The sequence below is a fragment of the Pistacia vera genome, unplaced genomic scaffold, assembly GCF_008641045.1.
Source record: "Pistacia vera cultivar Batoury unplaced genomic scaffold, PisVer_v2 Contig138, whole genome shotgun sequence".
Taxonomy (NCBI): domain Eukaryota; kingdom Viridiplantae; phylum Streptophyta; class Magnoliopsida; order Sapindales; family Anacardiaceae; genus Pistacia; species Pistacia vera.
The window spans coordinates 1,025,843-1,048,000 of NW_022195444.1; the positions used below are offsets into that span (position 1 = coordinate 1,025,843).

Sequence of the window (22,158 nt, forward strand, 5' to 3'; positions counted from 1 at the left end):
CCTTAATTTCCTTAAAGATATTTCTTCTGCTAGGCTGGGCTTCTTCTTGATTAGTTCTGCCTGGAGATGCACGGTTCTCTGACACTCCCTAATACAAGCAAATTTCTTCAAAAAATTAATACTTCCAAGCGTCGAGAAGGCTTTAGACTGCAACTGGTTCACTTACTGGTTTAGAAGCTTCAGCTTTGACCTGCAGAAGAAATTAGAATTTGTTTACAGTCATTTGGGAGTTAACATGCATCAGAAATGGCCAAACGGAACCATTTTATCAAACAGTTAAATGTCGATAAAGTAATACTAAGAACAACCACAAGGCCTGATTTTAGTGTGATCCTATACAGTCCGAACCTGCGTTCAACTTATTTGAGAATATAGCCATGGATTATACTCATTATTTTATCATTTAGCATGAGAAATGAGAAAAGAACCAATGCAATCAAAGGTCAGGATCAGGAAGTTGCCGTGAATAACAGAAGCTCACCTTTGCCGATTTAAACAGTTCATCAAGAACTTCGGACAGAGTTGGATGTGGATGAACTGCAAATCTGATGCCCTGCACGGTTTCAAAATTAATTGGCTACTGAATAAGATACAAAGAGAAAATTCTATAATTTCTTAGAGCAGCGTTTGGTAACAAGTTAGCATATTTTTGAGCTAGAGTATTGACGTAGTGGAACGGTCCGTGTGGCACCCTAACATCACACTTGAGAGGGGTAAGCCTACATGTACGCCTGTCATTGACTCGAGGCTCATCAGGGAAGCGGCGTCAGCTTTCGACCAGTTTGTGCAAGGAGGCCTAATCCCTTCTTCATGCTCCTAAAGAATCATTGCTAATGTGTTAGGAGGAAATACACTTGACGTCTCAGTTATCAACCCTCATGTGAATGCTTCGCGAACCATTCAAACTCGTACGCTCTTCACACTTGTTGCTCTTATCATGACATAAAATAAGTCGTGACACTCTTCCACACCCATTTGTATGAACACTCTCGTGCATAGAGTACAAAATTTTCTATTGTGATTAGTGCAATCATTCTCAACTATAGCATAAAATATGATGAGCCTATTTCGGTTGCAATAATGATTAATGTATCACCCTTCCTGTTTTCTATGAGCAAGCTCAAGTAATAGTTACCTTTTACTAACAATGGTAAATGGTAAATGTTAATGAATTCCGGAATAAGGAAAAAAATTTGCTGCAAAGTTTATGAAAACAATAATACTACATTCACGACCATTTTATACAAACTCTCTCACAAACTTATGTAATAAAAGATGATTGAGTGATTTTAAATTTAAAATAAATTTTCCAATCATCTTTTATCATGTCAGTTTATGAAAGAAAATTTGTAAAAAAAAACTGTTCACGAAATATTACTTCAAAGCATCTCTTATCAGCGGAAATGCGACGGAATTAGCTAACACTTGTATATGTACTTACTCTTGCTATAACAGTTCCCTCTTGTGCCTGTTCCGAAGCTCTTATATTAAATATTAATATAGTATTGAAAACTTATTATTCAGCACTTTCAAAGCATGAAAAGGGAACAATTATAATTATATTGAATAAAATTATTGTCAATAAATTTGAAAGTTCTAATATTCATGGTTTTTGTGAAATTTTGAAATAATTTTTTTTTTTTTTTTTATATTTGCCTCTCCTCTTTTGAATTACTAACTGTGCCACTCGATGTATAATAGCACATGAATAATAAGTAGAACAAACGCGTATCCAGCTACGAAACACACCATGACCACAAAGTCCATAATTTCCTTAAAGATATTTCTTCTGCTAGGCTGGGCTTCTTCTTGATTAGTTCTGCCTGGAGATGCACGGTTCTCTGACACTCCCTAATACAAGCAAATTTCTTCAAAAAATTAATACTTCCAAGCGTCGAGAAGGCTTTAGACTGCAACTGGTTCACTTACTGGTTTAGAAGCTTCAGCTTTGACCTGCAGAAGAAATTAGAATTTGTTTACAGTCATTTGGGAGTTAACATGCATCAGAAATGGCCAAACGGAACCATTTTATCAAGAAAAATGCTATCCTTACAAAGACCCATACAAAGAGGGCTACAAAGTGACATCATCCAGAAGAAAAAAAGAAAGAAAAAACGGAAAAAGAGAAAGAGAGAGAGAGAGAAAAATAATGAAAATCAAGGGTGGGGATTGTCTTTGTATGCCCCTTTGCATATGTCTTTGTAAAACTAGCATTACTCTTTTATCAAACAGTTAAATGTCGACAAAATAATACTAAGAACAAACACACGGATCCTGTACAGTCCGAACCCATGTTCAACTTATTTAGGAGCATAGCCATGGATTATACTCTTATTATTTTATCATTTTGCATGAGAAATGAGAAAAGAACTAATACAATCAAGCTCAGGATATCAGAAGCTCACCTTTGCTGATTTAAACAGTTCATCAAGAACTTCAGACAGAGTTGGATGTGCATGAACTGCAAATTTTATGTCCTGCACGGTTTCAAAATTAATTAGCTACCGAAAAAGATACAAAGAGAAAATTCCATAATTTCTTAGAGCAGCATGGGGTTACAAGATAAGCATATTTTTAAGCTACTTGGTGTATTGTCAAGGTAAAAAGAAGTAACATAACAAGGTTTGTGGCTCTTGAAGTAAACAAATATTGCAGACTGAAAAACTTCTGATGTTCTATTTAAGTGACTCAAGCCAAAAGTCACAGATCAAAAGTAGTGGTTCAGGCAAATAATATGGTAGTTTTGGCAAAGAACGCTCACCTGAATACGTGTCCCCAATGCCATTGCATTAGATGCTTCATGGATAAGGTCTGCAGCGTGCAACCCGAAGATATGAACTCCAAGAATCTCACCATTGTCAGGTCTGTATATTAACTGTATGAAAATAACATGGTCATCAACAGCAAAAAAGCTAGTGAGAATTAATAGATCAAAAGAATGAATAAATTGAAAAATTAGAGGCCTAAAAATGTTCAAACGAAAAGGATGTGCAATAAATAAAGTGAGACTATTGCCACTACATTTGAATACATCCTACTGCCACAAATGTATAAAGAAGAAGGCAAAAAGAACCCCCCAATATATTCTGCAGTTACCTTCATAACAGTAACAAGAAGCAACAAGAAAAGAGGAAGATACACCGAGTAGAAGAAAAGAAATATTCAAAAACGCATAGTAATCCTTTAATATTGCTTGAAGCTTCTTCAAAATCATAGTTGTTCGAATGTCTTGATCTACCATGTCATTTTGATTATTATTTCCTCCTACTTTGTCTATAAACCTAAGAAAATATTTAAAACTTCTGCATTATTTTTATCAACTGAAGAGAACTCCTTTCAAGCCTATCAATTTGAAACTGTGTAACTGCAAGCTACAACTGAATGCAAGAAAAAGTGCACCTCCTCTTCAACAAAATGACAACAGTTATTGAAATTAATTTCTGATTGTGCCAAAAAAAGGTTAGTTAGATTTAACAAATAGACTATACTGCTCCATGCATTATAATGGAAATCCTCCATATTTTTATTTTATTGGATCAAAACATATACTTACACGTGAGATCCAAAATGTGTAGCAGCTAGCTATTTGTTTAGGAATCAGAAATTTTCCAGATTACAGGCTTTTATCAAACTTGAATAACAGAAGAGTCAAGAATATTTACCTTAGCAAGTCCCTCCCCTTCATTTTCTGCTAGGGCCTTGGTGTTAGCTTTGAAACTTGTCTTGGCCACACTTACTTCAAATCCCTCCTTTTCAGCCTTTTCCCTTGCTTGAGGCTGTGAAATTTTAAGTTGAAATTTAAAAAACTAGACACATCGATACAAATTCGTATTACATCATTTTCTTTCTTAAGAAGACAGGGGAAAGGAAAATTGAACTTATATTATACACAAAAAATAATACATGGCAACATATTCCCAAAAAAGATGTGCTTGAAGAATAAATATTTACCTCTGTCAATCCAACCATACTAATTTCAGGATGTGTGAAACAAGCTGCTGGGATGCTTAAATGATTGAGTACATGATCTCTTCCAGTCACTTGTTCAACCACTGCATCAAGAGATCAATGGAAAAGATGAAATGCTTATAGCAGAATATGTAAGATTTGAAATAGTAGTGTACAAAACTACTTACTAAGTACCTGAAATTCCTTGTGCACTGGCCGCATGTGCAAGCATCATTTTACCATTTGCATCTCCAATGCAAAACAAGTGAGGAACCTGGTATTCGAAAATCAGGGGTCAGCAACAAATTGGCAACAGCCATACAAGAAAATGTGCCATCCAGAAATTAACTAACCAAATTGCCATTTGCATCAATTACACGCATCCGCTCATCAACAGGAATAAAACCTCGCTGTGTTACAACATTGATCTGAGGGGGAAAAAAAAAAAAATCAGACACTCGGAATACATTTTATTCTTAAAAAGCACTCTAGAATTAGTTATTGTATTAGTCAAAGGGACTTACATTCTCCAGACCAAGACCATTAGTGAACGGAGCCCTTCCAGTTGCAATTAATGCCGCATCCACCTATATAACAGAACCAAAACCAACAAGTAAACTGCATGTAGCACAGCAAAAAACTAAATATAATCATACAAAGGGGAAAAAAGATAGAGGTTAAGCAAAGGCCAGAACAGCAACCTAGGATTTTTAACAAACCTTCCCTGTTTAAAATGAGTTTGAATGTTACAAGAAGTGCGGTAGAAAGAGTATAACCTCAAGATAATAGTTTCAAAGACTCAATAACATATTTACTCTGCATAACTGAGTAAATATGGCTAGTCAAAAGGTTGAAACATAATTCCCAACATTGTTCAGCTTCAAATTCAGTGCCAGTCAATTTGAAACTTTAGCAAATTCAGGGTCTTTGTATCAAAAATCAATTTTAGGATAACTTTACAAACAGTGAAAGCCTCCAGTATTTCATGCAAAGTTTTCCATAGAAAATATAACTTATGTTACCTCCAATGTATCTTTGGGTTCCTTGGTCTTTGCATCAATAAGCTCAATAGTGACTGGTTTCCCATCCTTTGCCGGAGTAATCTATAAACAACAGAAGCGAAGATGAATGAACCCTCTCAAACCAGCCATTCAGGGATCCCACATATATAAACAGAGATTACCTTTGTTGCAAATACTCCAGTATGATAATCAATATTCCGAGGATTTATTAGAACCCTTTGAGCCAGCTTACCAATCTCAGGATCAAATCCAGGCATAAGCTGATCTAGAGCTTCAATAAAAGTAACCTGCATAAAGTCAATTCCCTTTAAAAATACAGAATATCCAGATTATAACAAGATGAAAGACACCAAGACAATATAATATATCAATTTCAATGATTGAGAGAGAATCTACTTATTGAACCAGTCAAGGTTCTTGTTGTTTATGTAATACTCGCTCTATGGTCCTCATAAAAGAAAAAAGATAAATAATGTATCAGCGTATTTGAGTCAAACACACTCAGGTTAACAAGTATAAAATCATATTTTGAACCAAGAACCTAATAAACATTCTTGCTTATCAATCCTTGACAATATTTAGCATGCTAGTCAAAACGCTCCACGCTTAGATCATATGGAAAACAGATATTAGCAGTTTTCTCATGACCAGAAAGGGCACAAGTCAATATATTGAGTCATAATCTGCAATGACTGCTGGGCCATGCTTACTAATAGTCCTAACATACTACTTTCCAGCCTCAGTAATTTTATTTCCGAGACCATGACACCCAACAACATCCAGGTGTTGCCCATTAGATGTCATCACAATTCATCTCAGTTAGGACCATGGTATTAAAGTAATACTTAATCATTTAAAGTATCTGACACTAGGTGACAATATTAAAGCAGTTTCCTACTCCATTTTGAATTTCCCAAAAGCAAGGGAACTCATAATTAAAAACACAGTTCACTTTGGAAACAAATGGAGCAAAGAAAACTTGTTCAATTTTTTTATTGAGAACTGACACTTACTACTGATGTTCTCTTGAAATGAATATTCATTGACTACATCGTATAAAGCATAATTCATAAGGAAAAAGCAGCTTCCAATTTTTATTCTTTTTCAGAAAAGGTATTACCTCACTTCCAAGTGCAGTATATACATCACTGAATTCAAGTCCAATATAGCCACTTCCTACAATTGCAATCCAGTCAGGAACAGACTCCAATTTGAGTGCATGGTCACTTGTGATCACAGTCTTCCCTGCAGGTCATTACTAAATTATTAGAGAACTCCTACAAGCAAGAGAAAGAAGAAGCTTGTAGCTAGCTTGGCGTATACATCCTATAGTCAAGTCAATGCATGCATTACTGCCACAAACGATATATGTAGTTTCTTAAACAAGTTGCCCAGGCTTAAAACATTTTTCCATATTTACCGTGAATAGTCCTAGGGTTTCATATCTTATAGAATGACTATCTTCTCTGTCCCAAAAAACCTTTTTATCAAAACTTAGATGAAGAAGTAAAATTACAATGATAAGAATGAACAAACAAAATATATTTTTACCATCAACTTCAATGCCCTTAGGTACAAATGGGACAGAACCAGTAGCGATGATTATATCTTTGGCAGTAACTATGTTCTCAGGTGAACCAACTTTCCCATATTTCACTTTTTGCGGGCCCTGAAGAATTTCATAAATAAGTTATACGCATTAGAATAACTTATATTTTAAAAATTAACTCAGTATAGAACATGAACTAGATTTACCAAAACTGTCCCAACACCAGTCAATATGTCCACCCCAAGAGATTTCATTGAATTTGTTAAATTATTACGAATTTTTGTAGCCAGATTATTTGCGTGATCAGCCACTCCCTGTCTATCATACCCAGCAGCAGCAACCTACCATAAGTTACAAGGAAAAAACTGTAAATTCACATAGTCTTGACCCTTTTCAAACACAATATAGTCTTAAAGAAGCAGCCAAGTACAAGCGTGATCTTTAAATTTTAGCTTCTATTACCTGCAGACCAAGGGCCTTCATGTGATGCTCACTCTGAAGTTCACGCATCCGACCGCTTACTGCCAGAAGTGCTTTAGAAGGAACACATCCTCTGTTAACACATGTTCCTCCCACCACATCTCCCTCAATAATGGCAGTTTTCAGTCCCTGTATTAATAATATCCACGATCAACCAAGCTCTTCAGCAGCTCAAATTTCAAAAAGCAAGATGACTAGACACGTGCTCAAATTCACCCTAACGAGCAAAATCGATACCAACGAGGTAACCGTTACTACGGGAAAATTTTGAACTACGTGCCATAATGGAAATTAAATGTCTTGATCATATATATTAAAAATGGCAGAAACAAAAGAGGCGCCAAATTACGTTTGTAAAATTAAAAATAAATCAAATGTAATTCTTTTCTTTTCATATTTTATTTTTTAAGTTAAGCTTAACTGAGCTTTTAATTAAGCTCGCAAATACAAAAACGAGTGGGAGTACCTTCTCTACAGCATGCAGCACAGCTCCATGGCCTCCGACACCAGCTCCAATGATAACCAAATCATAGTCAAAAGATTTCGGAGTTCCATTACCAGAGAGAGAAGCAGAGACGTTACTTGCGTTAAAGCGTTGTCGACTCGGAAGGTGAACTCGGTGCGAGTTGGAGCGAGTGAGAGAAGACGAGAATCCAAAGGCCTCCCTCCTTAATCCACAAAATCGAGGATTCACATGCTTCGAAGAAGAGAAAGAGAAGGAATCGCGAGCATTGTAGTTGCGTGATCCGGTGATTGCAGCTGACGCGGCGGTTGCGGTAGCTTGAGAAAGCGAAAGAGAGACGGAGGAGTAGTGCATTTTGAAAATTGCGAGAAGAATGAGCGGAAAGAGAGAGAGATTGTGTTTTGTTTGGTTTCGTATTGAAGGAGAGAAATGGAGAGATCTGAGGAGGAGATATAGAGTGTTTTGAGTGGGAGATGGTGAAGAGGGACTTCGAAAAGTCCGTTACGAGAGAGTCAGGAGCGGAGATATCGAAGTTTTAAGTGCGGCTGATGAACCACCAACTTTTTGCTGCTCTTTTAGTCTTCGCTATCTTGTTTTCCTGTTAGCTGCCCCACTTTTTGCTATTTTACGCATGGCGCGTAGTTCGCCTACTGAAACTCCCATAAATTAATTTTTTTTTTTTTTTTTTGATAACTCATTAATGTTAGGATATAATGTATTTTAATTGGTTCAATATGTCCAATATTATGTTTCTTTCTTAGGTGGACAATCACTTTCACAAACTTTCTTTCTTTCAACATAATAGTTTATAATTAGTTAACTGTAATTTATTAGATAAGACATATTATAAATTGATCAATTACGAACTGTTACATCAAAATTGTAAGAGAAAATTTATAAAAAAATATTATTCACGTAGCATTTTACATTTATAAATACATCCCTTACATAGGACGTGGGTGCTTTTGATAAAATAATAAAATATTGGATTTGGGTGTTTTAGAAAAGATATTGTGGGATTTGTTTATTTAAAAAATTAATAAATAAAACAATATTATTTTTATAATAATTAACAAATGATATTTTCTTGTAATAGATCATTAAATTACCGTTATTTAATTGAATTCTTTTTTTTCTTGTAATTAAGTAATCAAATATACGATAAACGAGCATAATAACTACGGTTCAATCACTTCTGATGACTCTTACATAAAAGAAAAATCTAACACATTATTTCGCTTAATTGAAACTTAGAGTTGGTTTGGTTGGGCTTCTCTAAAGGAGTATTTTTAATTTTATAAACACTTTCTTTTTTAGTTATGTGGTTGCATTTCAAAAGTATTTATATAATAATGAAAAAAGCTATTTTATGGTTCTTAGAAGAAGCTAAAAAATTGGGCTTTTCCCGTAAGCTCTTTTTAGGCTTCTCTCAAGCTTTTCTTGTGTCAATTGTCAAATTCATTCTCGCGTTATTTTTATAATTTCACAATATACCCATCCTTTAAAATAAAACCCTCTTTTTTTTTTTTTTTTAAGCCCTAATTTATAGCCACCGTCTGAACAGAAATCATCACCACTTTCCTACAGGATTGAAACTCAACAAATCAATTTCATAGATATAAAGTTCTACCAATATTTTTTATATTTTAAATGATATTTCCAGTTTTTATTTTATGATGTAAGTTCCAAACATTATTAATTTTGTAATATTTATTATGTAAATTACAGTTAGAAATTATTATTATTTTTATTTCATGTTGTATATATATTATTAAAATGAAATAACATTTTGTTAGTATATGATATAAATTAAATATATCTTATACCCTCGAGGCCCGTTTTGATGGGGTTAATATTTACATAACTAGGGTAATATTTTTTAAATTGAGCAGATGACAATATTTGGTTGATTTATAAAAAATTATTCCGATATCTTTTATGACAAATAGTGGCATTTGGTCCAAATTAACCTTATATTTATTAAGATTTATAAAACATTCAATTCACTACTGCAAACCCTTTTGTCCTCATTTTTTATTTTTGGACGACATTGCCCTTGTTATTTTTATTATTTACAAAAATGTCATTGTACCCATAACTAGTCACCACCGCCAACCACTATGGACCACCGCCGGAGGCTGCCAAAAGTCGGCATAATGGCGTACGACCGGCTGTATATGGCCAGTGGTGAACCAGTGAGGCCTTTTCCATGGTTGGAAAATGGCCAGATCTATGGCCGTTTCACTGCCAAGGACTTGACCATTTGATGGCCACATCTTTGGCCGTGAAACGGCCATGGCCAGATCTATGGCACTTTCGGCATCACAATCAGATTTGTGGCACTGTTGGCGGCCGTCGACGATGGTTGCTGGCTGTCGGTAGTGGCTTGGGGCTAGGTAGGGGTGTTTTTGTTACATTTAAAACATTTTTTGTTGCTGGGATTTTTTGCTAAATCTAAAAAGTTGGGAGTTAAAAGAAATTATTCAAAAAATAATAATAATAAATACTATTATATTAATATTTAAAAATGAGGGCAATTTAATAATTTATATAACATACTCAGTTATTTATCCTTTCAACCAAACATATTATTCACCAATTTATTTGAACTAACCAAACACATTTTCTAAATATTCCCAGTAATTTTCAAGATAATTTTTTATTCCGTTAATAAAATATCCCCCTATAATAAAACATTATATGATTCAAACGCCCCCTTATTGTAATTTATTGTAAAACAAGTGTTTTTATAATAATAACACTGAAAACAGCTTATATAATTAACAATCAAACAACCAACAACTTATTAGTAAAAACTTTACTTTCATAACGTCTTCTCCATAAACTCTTTCGACCATAAATTTTTATTGGAGAGGCCCAACCAAACGGACCCTCACTCTCCCCTCTCAAGTTCAAGTTTGTTTAAAATATATTCGTCTTCTAATTTGAATTATCTATTATATTACGATGGTATTGTATTAATCATACGGCAAATCAATATATATATAATAGGTGCATATAGTTTTTGCATGATCACTTTATCTAGACTAAGAAAATTTAATAAATTTATTATATAAGATTATTTGATTGTAGGCATGTCGAAAACACAATCTTCATAGCATATTATTCGCAATGTTTTGAAAACCAGGCCGAATCAGTCGATCAGACCGGTCCGAATTTCCAACTTTATTGTTCACCCAAATCTCTAATCTTACTGTCGGCGAATGAGAGGCTAATAAGTGTCGGGGTCAGAGAGGTTGTAGAGGGGAGGTCGGTGGTTCAAGGGGTGGTGTTAGATTGAATTTTGGACGCCAGAATTAGTCGAAAAAATCAACTTAATATGCAAGTCACGGCCGACAAACGAGGGGCTACCAAGTGCAGGGGTTAGATGGCTTTTGTAGAGTTGAAGTCGATGGTTCAGGTGGTGGTGTTTGAATTTTTAACGCTAGAATCAATCGGAATTTTGTCGGAAAAATCAACCTAATCGCGATTATGTTCGCGAGTCACAGCCGGTGAATGGAGGACTACCAAGTTCCGGGGTTAGATGGGTTTTGTAGAGTGGAGGACGATGGTTTATGTGGTGGTGTCGGATTTAAGTTTGGCCGCTAGAATCAGCCGAAATTTGGCCGGGAATGTCAAAACCCAAACATATCACAAGGGTCTATTTGCTATATTTTAAACTTATAGGGACTAAAAGGATTTGAGGATGGTTTTGTAAGATTTTAAACTTTTTTGGTTTCAAAACATTGATTATTTGTATATCATATAATAAAAAATTGATATATGTGTGCATATTCATTAATTCATACCACAAGCTATAATCATGAGTTGATGATGTTGTTAAAAGAAATAAAAACATATACGAAAACAAATTTATTTAAATGATTGACGTGGCAGTCTTATTTCCTTATCTGAATTCTGAATGGTTTTTCTTATCCACCCCCTGAGGGATCAGACTATTTATCCACACCCACAGTTTTGAGAAAGTATTAGATATTCCCCTGCCGTTAAAAACGGCGTCTATAGAAGTCAAGCTAAGAGAAATAAATGAAGGGTAGTTAGGTAATTATGCAAAATGAAAAGCAAAAGTCAGATAGGTCAATGGTTTTTAGGTAATTAGTCAAATATATAAGGGTTATTAGGTAATTACAGACAGTAAATTACTTTTCTTAATTTTCTTTCTTCCCTAATCTTCTGCTTCGTCTCTCTCCAACTCTTCCATCTTTCATTTGTTCTTCCCTTTTCTCTCTTTGTTATCAAAAATCAATTTAGGATAACTTTACAAACAGTGAAAGCCTCCAGTATTTCATGCAAAGTTTTCCATAGAAATATAACTTATGTTACCTCCAATGTACTTTGGGTTCCTTCTTTGCATCAATAAGCTCAATATGACTGGTTTCCCATCCTTTGCCGGAGTATATCTATAAACAACAGAAGCAAGATGAATGAACCCTCTCAAACCAGCCATTAGGATCCCACATATATAAACAGAGATTACCTTTGTTGCAAATACTCCAGTATGATATCAATATTCCGAGGATTTATTAGAACCCTTTGAGCCAGCTTACCAACTCAGGATCAAATCCAGGCATAAGCTGATCTAGAGCTTCAATAAAAGTAACCTGCATAAAGTCAATTCCCTTTAAAAATACAGAAAATCCAGATTATAACAAGATGAAGAACACCAAGACAATATAATATATCAATTTCAATGATTGGAGAGAAGATCTACTTATTGAACCAGTCAAGGTTCTTGTTGTTTATGTAATACTCGCTCTATGGTCCTCATAAAAGAAAAAAAAATAATGTATCAGCGTTTTGAGTCAACACACTCAGGTTAACAAGTATAAAATCATATTTTGAACCAAGAACCTAATAAACATTCTTGCTTATCAATCCTTGACAATATTTAGCATGCTAGTCAAAACGCTCCACGCTTAGATCATATGGAAAACAGATATTAGCAGTTTTCTCATGACCAGAAAGGGCACAAGTCAATATTGAGTCTATCTGCAATGACTGCTGGGCCATGCTTACTAATAGTCCTAACATACACTTTCCAGCCTCACTAATTTTATTTCCGAACCATGACACCCAACAACATCCAGGTGTTGCCCATTAGTGTCATCACAATTCATCTCAGTTAGGACCATGGTTATAAAGTATATAATCATTTAAAGTATCTGACACTAGGTGACAATATTAAGCAGTTTCCTACTCCATTTGAATTTCCCAAAACAAGGGAACTCATAATTAAAACACAGTTCACTTTGGAAACAATGGAGCAAAGAAAACTGTTCATTTTTATAGAGAACTGACACTTACTACTGATGTTCTCTTGAAATGAATATTCATTGACTACATCGTATAAAGCATAATTCTAAGGAAAAAGCAGCTTCATTTTTATTCTTTTTCAGAAAGGTATTACCTCACTTCCAAGTGCAGTTATATACATCACTAATTCAAGTCCTATAGCCACTCCTACAATTGCAATCCAGTCAGGAACAGACTCCAATTTGAGTGCATGGTCACTTGTGATCACAGTCTTCCCGCAGGTCATTACTAACTTATTAGAGAACTCCTACAAGCAAGAGAAGAAGAAGCTTGTAGCTAGCTTGGCGTATACATCCTATAGTCAGTCAATGCATGTTACTGCCACAAACATATATGTAGTTTCTTAAACAAGTTGCCCAGGCTTAAAACATTTTTCCATATTTACGTGAATAGTCCTAGGGTTTCTATCTTATAGAATGACTATCTTCTCTGTCCAAAAAAACCTTTTTATCAAAACTTAGATGAAGAAGTAAAATTACAATGAAAGAATGAACAAACAAAATATATTTTTACCATCAACTTCAATGCCCTTAGGTACAATGGGACAGAACCAGTAGCGATGATTATATCTTTGCAGTAACTAGTTCTCAGGTGAACCAACTTTCCCATATTTCACTTTTGCGGGCCCTGAGAATTTCATTATAATTATACGCATTAGAATAACTTAATTTAAAAATTAACTCAGTATAGAACATGAACTAGATTTACCAAAACTGTCCCAACACCAGTCAATATGTCCACCCCAAGAGATTTCATTGAATTTGTTAAATTATTACGAATTTTTGTAGCCAGATTATTTGCGTGATCAGCCACTCCCTGTCTATCATACCCAGCAGCAGCAACCTACCATAAGTTACAAGAAAAAAACTGTAAATTCACATAGTCTAACACAATATAACTTAAAGAAGCAGCCAAGTACAAGCGTGATCTTTAAATTTAGCTTCTATTACTGCGACCAAGGCCTTCATGTGATGCTCACTCTGAAGTTCACGCATCCGACCGCTTACTGCCAGAAGTGCTTTAGAAGGAACACATCCTCTTTAACACATGTTCCTCCCACCACATCTCCCTCAATAATGGCATGTTCAGTCCCTGTTTAATAATATCCACGATCACCAAGCTCTTCAGCAGCTCAAATTTCAAAAAGCAAGATGACTAGACACGTGCTCAAATTCACCCTAACGAGCAAAATCGATACCAACGAGGTAACCGTTACTACGGGAAAATTTTGAACTACGTGCCATAATAAAATTAAATGTCTTGATCTATATATTAAAAATGGCAGAAACAAAAGAGGCGCCAAATTATTTTGTAAAATTAAAAATAAATCAAATGTAATTCTTTTCTTTTCATATTTTATTTTTTAAGTTAAGCTTAACTGAGATTTAATTAAGCTCGCAAATACAAAAACGTGGGAGTACCTTCTCTACAGCATGCAGCCAGCTCCATGGCCTCCGACACCAGCTCCAATGATAACCAATCATAGTCAAAAGATTTCGGAGTTCCATTACCGAGAGAGAAGCAGAGACGTTACTTGCGTTAAAGCGTTGTCGACTCGGAAGGTGAACTCGTGCGAGTTGGAGGCGAGTGAGAGAAGACGAGAATCCAAAGGCCTCCCTCCTTAATCCACAAAATCGAGGATTCACCATCTTCGAAGAAGAGAAAGAGAAGGAATCGCGAGCATTGTAGTTGCGTGATCCGGTGATTGCAGCTGACGCGGCGGTTGCGGTAGCTTGAGAAAGCGAAAGAGAGACGGAGGAGTAGTGCATTTTGAAAATTACGAGAAGAATGAGCGGAAAGAGAGAGAGATTGTGTTTGTTTGGTTTCGTATTGAAGGAGAGAAATGAGAGATCTGAGGAGGAGATATAGAGTGTTTGAGTGGGAGATGTGAAGAGGGACTTCGAAAAGTCCGTTAGAGAGAGTCAGGAGCGGAGATATCGAAGTTTAAGTGCGGCTGATGAACCACCAACTTTTTGCTGCTCTTTAGTCTTCGCTATCTTGTTTCCTGTTAGCGTCCCACTTTGCTATTTTACGCATGGCGCGTAGTTCGCCTACTGAAACTCCCATAATTTTTTTTTTTTTTTTTTTTGATAACTCATTAATTAGGTATAATATGTATTTTAATTGGTTCAAATGTCCAATATTATGTTTCTTTCTTGGTGGACAATCACTTTCACAAACTTTCTTTCTTTCACATAATAGTTTATAATTAGTTAACTGTAATTTATTAGATAAGACATATTAAATTGATCAATTACTGTTCATCAAAATTGTAAGAGAAATTTTAAAAAATATTATTCAGTAGCATTTTCTTTTATAAATACATCCTTCTAGGACGTGGGTGCTTTTGATAAAATAATAAAATATTGGATTTGGGTGTTTTAGAAAAGATATTGTGATTGTTTATTTAAAAAATTAATAATAAAACAATATTATTTATAAAATTAACAAATGATATTTCTTTAATAGATCATTAAATTACCTTATTTAATTGAATTCTTTTTTTCTTGTAATAAGAACAAATATACATAAACGAGCATAATAACTACGTTCAATCACTTCTGATGACTCTTACATAAAAGAAAAATCTAACACATTATTTCGCTTAATTGAACTTAGAGTTGGTTTGGTTGGGCTTCTCTAAAGAGTATTTTTATTTTATAAACACTTTCTTTTTTAGTTAGTGGTTGCATTTCAAAAGTATTTATATAATAATAAAAAAGCTATTTTATGGTTCTTAGAAGAAGCTAAAAAATTGGGCTTTTCCCGAGCTCTTTTTAGGCTTCTCTAAGCTTTCTTGTGTCAATTGTCAAATCTTCTCGCGTTATTTTTATAATTCACAATATACCCTCCTTTAAAATAAACCCTCTTTTTTTTTTTTTTAGCCCTAATTTATAGCCACCGTCTGAACAGAAATCATCACCACTTTCCTACAGGATTGAAATCAACAAATCAATTTCATAGATATAAAGTTCTACCAATATTTTTTATATTTTAAATGATATTTCCAGTTTTTATTTATATGTAAGTTCCAAACATTATTAATTTTGTAATATTTATTATGTAATTACAGTTAGAAATTATTATTATTTTTACTCAGGATATCAGAAGCTCACCTTTGCTGATTTAAACAGTTCATCAAGAACTTCAGACAGAGTTGGATGTGCATGAACTGCAAATTTTATGTCCTGCACGGTTTCAAAATTAATTAGCTACTGAAAAAGATACAAAGAGAAAATTCCATAATTTCTTAGAGCAGCATTGGGTCACAAGATAGCATATTTTTAAGCTACTTAGTGTACTGTCAAGGTAAAAAGAAGTAACATAACAAGGTTTGTGGCTCTTGAAGTAAACAAATATTGCAGACTGAAAAACTTCTGATGTTCTATTTAGGTTACTCAAGCCAAAAGTCACAGATCAAAAGTAGTGGTTCAGGCAAATAATATGGTAGTTTTAGCAAAGAACGCTCACCTGAATACGTGTCCCCAATGCCATTGCATTAGATGCTTCATGGATAAGGTCTGCAGCGTGCAACCCGAAGATATGAACTCCAAGAATCTCACCATTGTCAGGTCTGTATATTAACTGTATGAAAATAACATGGTCATCAACAGCAAAAAAGCTAGTGAGAATTAATAGATCAAAAGAATGAATAAATTGAAAAATTAGAGGCCTAAAAATGTTCAAACGAAAAGGATGTGCAATAAATAAAGTGAGACTATTGCCACTACATTTGAATACATCCTACTGCCACAAATGTATAAAGAAGAAGGCAAAAAGAACCCCCCAATATATTCTGCAGTTACCTTCATAACAGTAACAAGAAGCAACAAGAAAAGAGGAAGATACACCGAGTAGAAGAAAAGAAATATTCAAAAACGCATAGTAATCCTTTAATATTGCTTGAAGCTTCTTCAAAATCATAGTTGTTCGAATGTCTTGATCTACCATGTCATTTTGATTATTATTTCCTCCTACTTTGTCTATAAACCTAAGAAAATATTTAAAACTTCTGCATTATTTTTATCAACTGAAGAGAACTCCTTTCAAGCCTATCAATTTGAAACTGTGTAACTGCAAGCTACAACTGAATGCAAGAAAAAGTGCACCTCCTCTTCAACAAAATGACAACAGTTATTGAAATTAATTTCTGATTGTGCCAAAAAAAGGTTAGTTAGATTTAACAAATAGACTATACTGCTCCATGCATTATAATGGAAATCCTCCATATTTTTATTTTATTGGATCAAAACATATACATTCACGTGAGATCCAAAATGTGTAGCAGCTAGCTATTTGTTTAGGAATCAGAAATTTTCCAGATTACAGGCTTTTATCAAAACTTGAATAACAGAAGAGTCAAGAATATTTACCTTAGCAAGTCCCTCCCCTTCATTTTCTGCTAGGGCCTTGGTGTTAGCTTTGAAACTTGTCTTGGCCACACTTACTTCAAATCCCTCCTTTTCAGCCTTTTCCCTTGCTTGAGGCTGTGAAATTTTAACTTGAAATTTAAAAAACTAGACACAACGATACAAATTCGTATTACATCATTTTCTTTCTAAAGAAGACAGGGGAAAAGAAAATTGAACTTATATTATACACAAAAAATAATACATGGCAACATATTCCCAAAAAAGATGTGCTTGAAGAATAAATATTTACCTCTGTCAATCCAACCATACTAATTTCAGGATGTGTGAAACAAGCTGCTGGGATGCTTAAATGATTGAGTACATGATCTCTTCCAGTCACTTGTTCAACCACTGCATCAAGAAATCAATGGAAAAGATGAAATGTTTATAGCAGAATATGTAAGATTTGAAATAGTAGTGTACAAAACTACTTGCTAAGTACCTGAAATTCCTTGTGCACTGGCCGCATGTGCAAGCATCATTTTACCATTTGCATCTCCAATGCAAAACAAGTGAGGAACCTGGTATTCGAAAATCAAGGGTCAGCAACAAATTGGCAACAGCCATACAAGAAAATGTGCCATCCAGAAATTAACTAACCAAATTGCCATTTGCATCAATTACACGCATCCGCTCATCAACAGGAATAAAACCTCGCTGTGTTACAACATTGATCTGAGGGGGGAAAAAGAAAAAAGAAAGAAAATCAGACACTCAGAATACATTTTATTCTTAAAAACACTCTAGAATTAGTTATTGTATTAGTCAAAGAGACTTACATTCTCCAGACCAAGACCATTAGTGAACGGAGCCCTTCCAGTTGCAATTAATGCTGCATCCACCTATATAACAGAACCAAAACCAACAGGTAAACTGCATGTAGCACAGCAAAAAACTAAATATAATCATACAAAGGGGAAAAAAGATAGAGGTTAAGCAAAGGCCAGAACAGCAACCTAGGATTTTTAACAAACCTTCCCTGTTTAAAATGAGTTTGAATGTTACAAGAAGTGCAGTAGAAAGAGTATAACCTCAAGATAATAGTTTCAAAGACTTAATAACATATTTACTCTGCATAACTGAGTAAATATGGCTAGTCAAAAGGTTGAAACATAATTCCCAACATTGTTCAGCTTCAAATTCAGTGCCAGTCAATTTGAAACTTTAGCAAATTCAGGGTCTTTGTATCAAAAATCAATTTTAGGATAACTTTACAAACAGTGAAAGCCTCCAGTATTTCATGCAAAGTTTTCCATAGAAAATATAACTTATGTTACCTCCAATGTATCTTTGGGTTCCTTGGTCTTTGCATCAATAAGCTCAATAGTGACTGGTTTCCCATCCTTTGCCGGAGTAATCTATAAACAACAGAAGCGAAGATGAATGAACCCTCTCAAACCAGCCATTCAGGGATCCCACATATATAAACAGAGATTACCTTTGTTGCAAATACTCCAGTATGATAATCAATATTCCGAGGATTTATTAGAACCCTTTGAGCCAGCTTACCAATCTCAGGATCAAATCCAGGCATAAGCTGATCTAGAGCTTCAATAAAAGTAACCTGCATAAAGTCAATTCCCTTTAAAAATACAGAATATCCAGATTATAACAAGATGAAAGACACCAAGACAATATAATATATCAATTTCAATGATTGAGAGAGAATCTACTTATTGAACCAGTCAAGGTTCTTGTTGTTTATGTAATACTCGTTCTATGGTCCTCATAAAAGAAAAAAGATAAATAATGTATCAGCGTCTTTGAGTCAAACACGCTCAGGTTAACAAGTATAAAATCATATTTTGAACCAAGAACCTTATAAACATTCTTGCTTATCAATCCTTGACAATATTTAGCACGCTAGTCAAAACGCTCCATGCTTAGATCATATGGAAAACAGATATTAGCAGTTTTCTCATGACCAGAAAGGGCACAAGTCAATATCTTGAGTCATAATCTGCAATGCCTGCTGGGCCATGCTTCCTAATAGTCCTAACATACTACTTTCCAGCCTCACTAATTTTATTTCCAAGACCATGACACCCAACAACATCCCGATGTTGCCCATTAGATGTCATCACAATTCATCTCAGTTAGGACCATGGTATTAAAGTAATAATGAATCATTTAAAGTATCTGACACTAGGTGACAATATTAAAGCAGTTTCCTACTCCACTTTGAATTTCCCAAAAGCAAGGGAACTCACAATTAAAAACACAGTTCACTTTGGAAACAAATGGAGCAAGGAAAACTTGTTCAGTTTTTTTATTGAGAACTGACACTTACTACTGATGTTCTCTTGAAATGAATATTCATTGACTACATCGTATAAAGCATAATTCGTAAGGAAAAAGCAGCTTCTAATTTTTATTCTTTTTCAGAAAAGGTATTACCTCACTTCCAAGTGCAGTATATACATCACTGAATTCAAGTCCAATATAGCCACTTCCTACAATTGCAATCCAGTCAGGAACAGACTCCAATTTGAGTGCATGGTCACTTGTGATCACAGTCTTCCCTGCAGGTCATTACTAAATTATTAGAGAACTCCTACAAGCAAGAGAAAGAAGAAGCTTGTAGCTAGCTTGGCGTATACATCCTATAGTCAAGTCAATGCATGCATTACTGCCACAAACGATATATGTAGTTTCTTAAACAAGTTGCCCAGGCTTAAAACATTTTTCCATATTTACCGTGAATAGTCCTAGGGTTTCATATCTTATAGAATGACTATCTTCTCTGTCCCAAAAAACCTTTTTATCAAAACTTAGATGAAGAAGTAAAATTACAATGATAAGAATGAACAAACAAAATATATTTTTACCATCAACTTCAATGCCCTTAGGTACAAATGGGACAGAACCAGTAGCGATGATTATATCTTTGGCAGTAACTATGTTCTCAGGTGAACCAACTTTCCCATATTTCACTTTTTGCGGGCCCTGAAGAATTTCATAAATAAGTTATACGCATTAGAATAACTTATATTTTAAAAATTAACTCAGTATAGAACATGAACTAGATTTACCAAAACTGTCCCAACACCAGTCAATATGTCCACCCCAAGAGATTTCATTGAATTTGTTAAATTATTACGAATTTTTGTAGCCAGATTATTTGCGTGATCAGCCACTCCCTGTCTATCATACCCAGCAGCAGCAACCTACCATAAGTTACAAGGAAAAAACTGTAAATTCACATAGTCTTGACCCTTTTCAAACACAATATAGTCTTAAAGAAGCAGCCAAGTACAAGCGTGATCTTTAAATTTTAGCTTCTATTACCTGCAGACCAAGGGCCTTCATGTGATGCTCACTCTGAAGTTCACGCATCCGACCGCTTACTGCCAGAAGTGCTTTAGAAGGAACACATCCTCTGTTAACACATGTTCCTCCCACCACATCTCCCTCAATAATGGCAGTTTTCAGTCCCTGTATTAATAATATCCACGATCAACCAAGCTCTTCAGCAGCTCAAATTTCAAAAAGCAAGATGACTAGACACGTGCTCAAATTCACCCTAACGAGCAAAATCGATACCAACGAGGTAACCGTTACTACGGGAAAATTTTGAACTACGTGCCATAATGGAAATTAAATGTCTTGATCATATATATTAAAAATGGCAGAAACAAAAGAGGCGCCAAATTACGTTTGTAAAATTAAAAATAAATCAAATGTAATTCTTTTCTTTTCATATTTTATTTTTTAAGTTAAGCTTAACTGAGCTTTTAATTAAGCTCGCAAATACAAAAACGAGTGGGAGTACCTTCTCTACAGCATGCAGCACAGCTCCATGGCCTCCGACACCAGCTCCAATGATAACCAAATCATAGTCAAAAGATTTCGGAGTTCCATTACCAGAGAGAGAAGCAGAGACGTTACTTGCGTTAAAGCGTTGTCGACTCGGAAGGTGAACTCGGTGCGAGTTGGAGCGAGTGAGAGAAGACGAGAATCCAAAGGCCTCCCTCCTTAATCCACAAAATCGAGGATTCACATGCTTCGAAGAAGAGAAAGAGAAGGAATCGCGAGCATTGTAGTTGCGTGATCCGGCGATTGCAGCTGACGCGGCGGTTGCGGTAGCTTGAGAAAGCGAAAGAGAGACGGAGGAGTAGTGCATTTTGAAAATTACGAGAAGAATGAGCGGAAAGAGAGAGAGATTGTGTTTTGTTTGGTTTCGTATTGAAGGAGAGAAATGAAGAGATCTGAGGAGGAGATATAGAGTGTTTTGAGTGGGAGATAGTGAAGAGGGACTTCGAAAAGTCCGTTATGAGAGAGTCAGGAGCGGAGATATCGAAGTTTTAAGTGCGGCTGATGAACCACCAACTTTTTGCTGCTCTTTTAGTCTTCGCTATCTTGTTTTCCTGTTAGCTGCCCCACTTTTTGCTATTTTACGCATGGCGCGTAGTTCGCCTACTGAAACTCCCATAAATTAATAAATTTTTTTTTTTTTTGGATAACTCATTAATATAAGGATATAATGTATTTTAATTGGTTCAACATGTCCAATATTATGTTTCTTTCTTGTGTTGACAATCACTTTCACAAACTTTCTTTCAAATCTCCGTAATAGTTCGTAATTGATCAACCATAATTTATTAGATAAAATACATTATAAATTGACCAATTACGAGTTGTTACATCAGAATTTTAAGAGGAAGTTTATAAGAAAAAATTGAATGTAGCATTTTGCTTTTATAAATACATCCCCTTGTGTAGGACAATGGGTGCTTTTGATAAAATAATAAAACATTAGATTTGGGTGTTTTCAGAAAAGATATCGTGGGATTTGTTTATTTAAAAAATTAATAAATAAAACAATATCATCTTTATAACAATTAACAAATGATATTTTCTTCTAATAGATCATTAAATTACCTTTATTTAATTGAATTCTTTTTTTCTTGTAATTAAGGGGAACAAATATACAATAAACGAGCATAATAA

At 34.7% G+C, this 22,158-nt stretch overlaps 3 protein-coding genes across 3 annotated transcripts; all 3 read right to left on the reverse strand.

Annotated features, from left to right (window-relative positions):
- Positions 1-1,631: 1,631 nt before the first annotated feature.
- LOC116122790 (dihydrolipoyl dehydrogenase 2, chloroplastic-like) lies at positions 1,632-8,020 on the reverse strand. Its single transcript, XM_031408604.1, has 15 exons — positions 7,466-8,020; positions 6,982-7,128; positions 6,726-6,860; positions 6,522-6,639; positions 6,091-6,215; positions 5,132-5,257; positions 4,971-5,051; positions 4,473-4,535; positions 4,302-4,376; positions 4,144-4,222; positions 3,952-4,052; positions 3,663-3,776; positions 2,762-2,875; positions 2,406-2,477; positions 1,632-1,953 (listed from the first exon to the last, which is right to left on the reverse strand). The coding sequence occupies exons 1-15, from the start codon at positions 7,814-7,816 to the stop codon at positions 1,906-1,908; spliced, it is 1,749 nt and encodes a 582-aa protein (XP_031264464.1). The 5' UTR covers positions 7,817-8,020; the 3' UTR covers positions 1,632-1,905.
- Positions 8,021-11,802: 3,782 nt separating this feature from the next.
- Positions 11,803-14,565, reverse strand: LOC116122831 (dihydrolipoyl dehydrogenase 2, chloroplastic-like). Its single transcript, XM_031408633.1, has 5 exons — positions 14,218-14,565; positions 13,505-13,639; positions 12,891-13,043; positions 12,031-12,084; positions 11,803-11,883 (listed from the first exon to the last, which is right to left on the reverse strand). The coding sequence occupies exons 1-5, from the start codon at positions 14,563-14,565 to the stop codon at positions 11,803-11,805; spliced, it is 771 nt and encodes a 256-aa protein (XP_031264493.1).
- A 1,335-nt stretch (positions 14,566-15,900) lies between these two features.
- LOC116122832 (dihydrolipoyl dehydrogenase 2, chloroplastic-like) lies at positions 15,901-21,538 on the reverse strand. The gene is made up of 14 exons (XM_031408634.1): positions 20,981-21,538; positions 20,497-20,643; positions 20,241-20,375; positions 20,037-20,154; positions 19,606-19,730; positions 18,647-18,772; positions 18,486-18,566; positions 17,988-18,050; positions 17,809-17,883; positions 17,651-17,729; positions 17,459-17,559; positions 17,170-17,283; positions 16,268-16,381; positions 15,901-15,984 (listed from the first exon to the last, which is right to left on the reverse strand). The coding sequence occupies exons 1-14, from the start codon at positions 21,329-21,331 to the stop codon at positions 15,901-15,903; spliced, it is 1,713 nt and encodes a 570-aa protein (XP_031264494.1). The 5' UTR covers positions 21,332-21,538.
- Between the last annotated feature and the right edge of the window lie 620 nt (positions 21,539-22,158).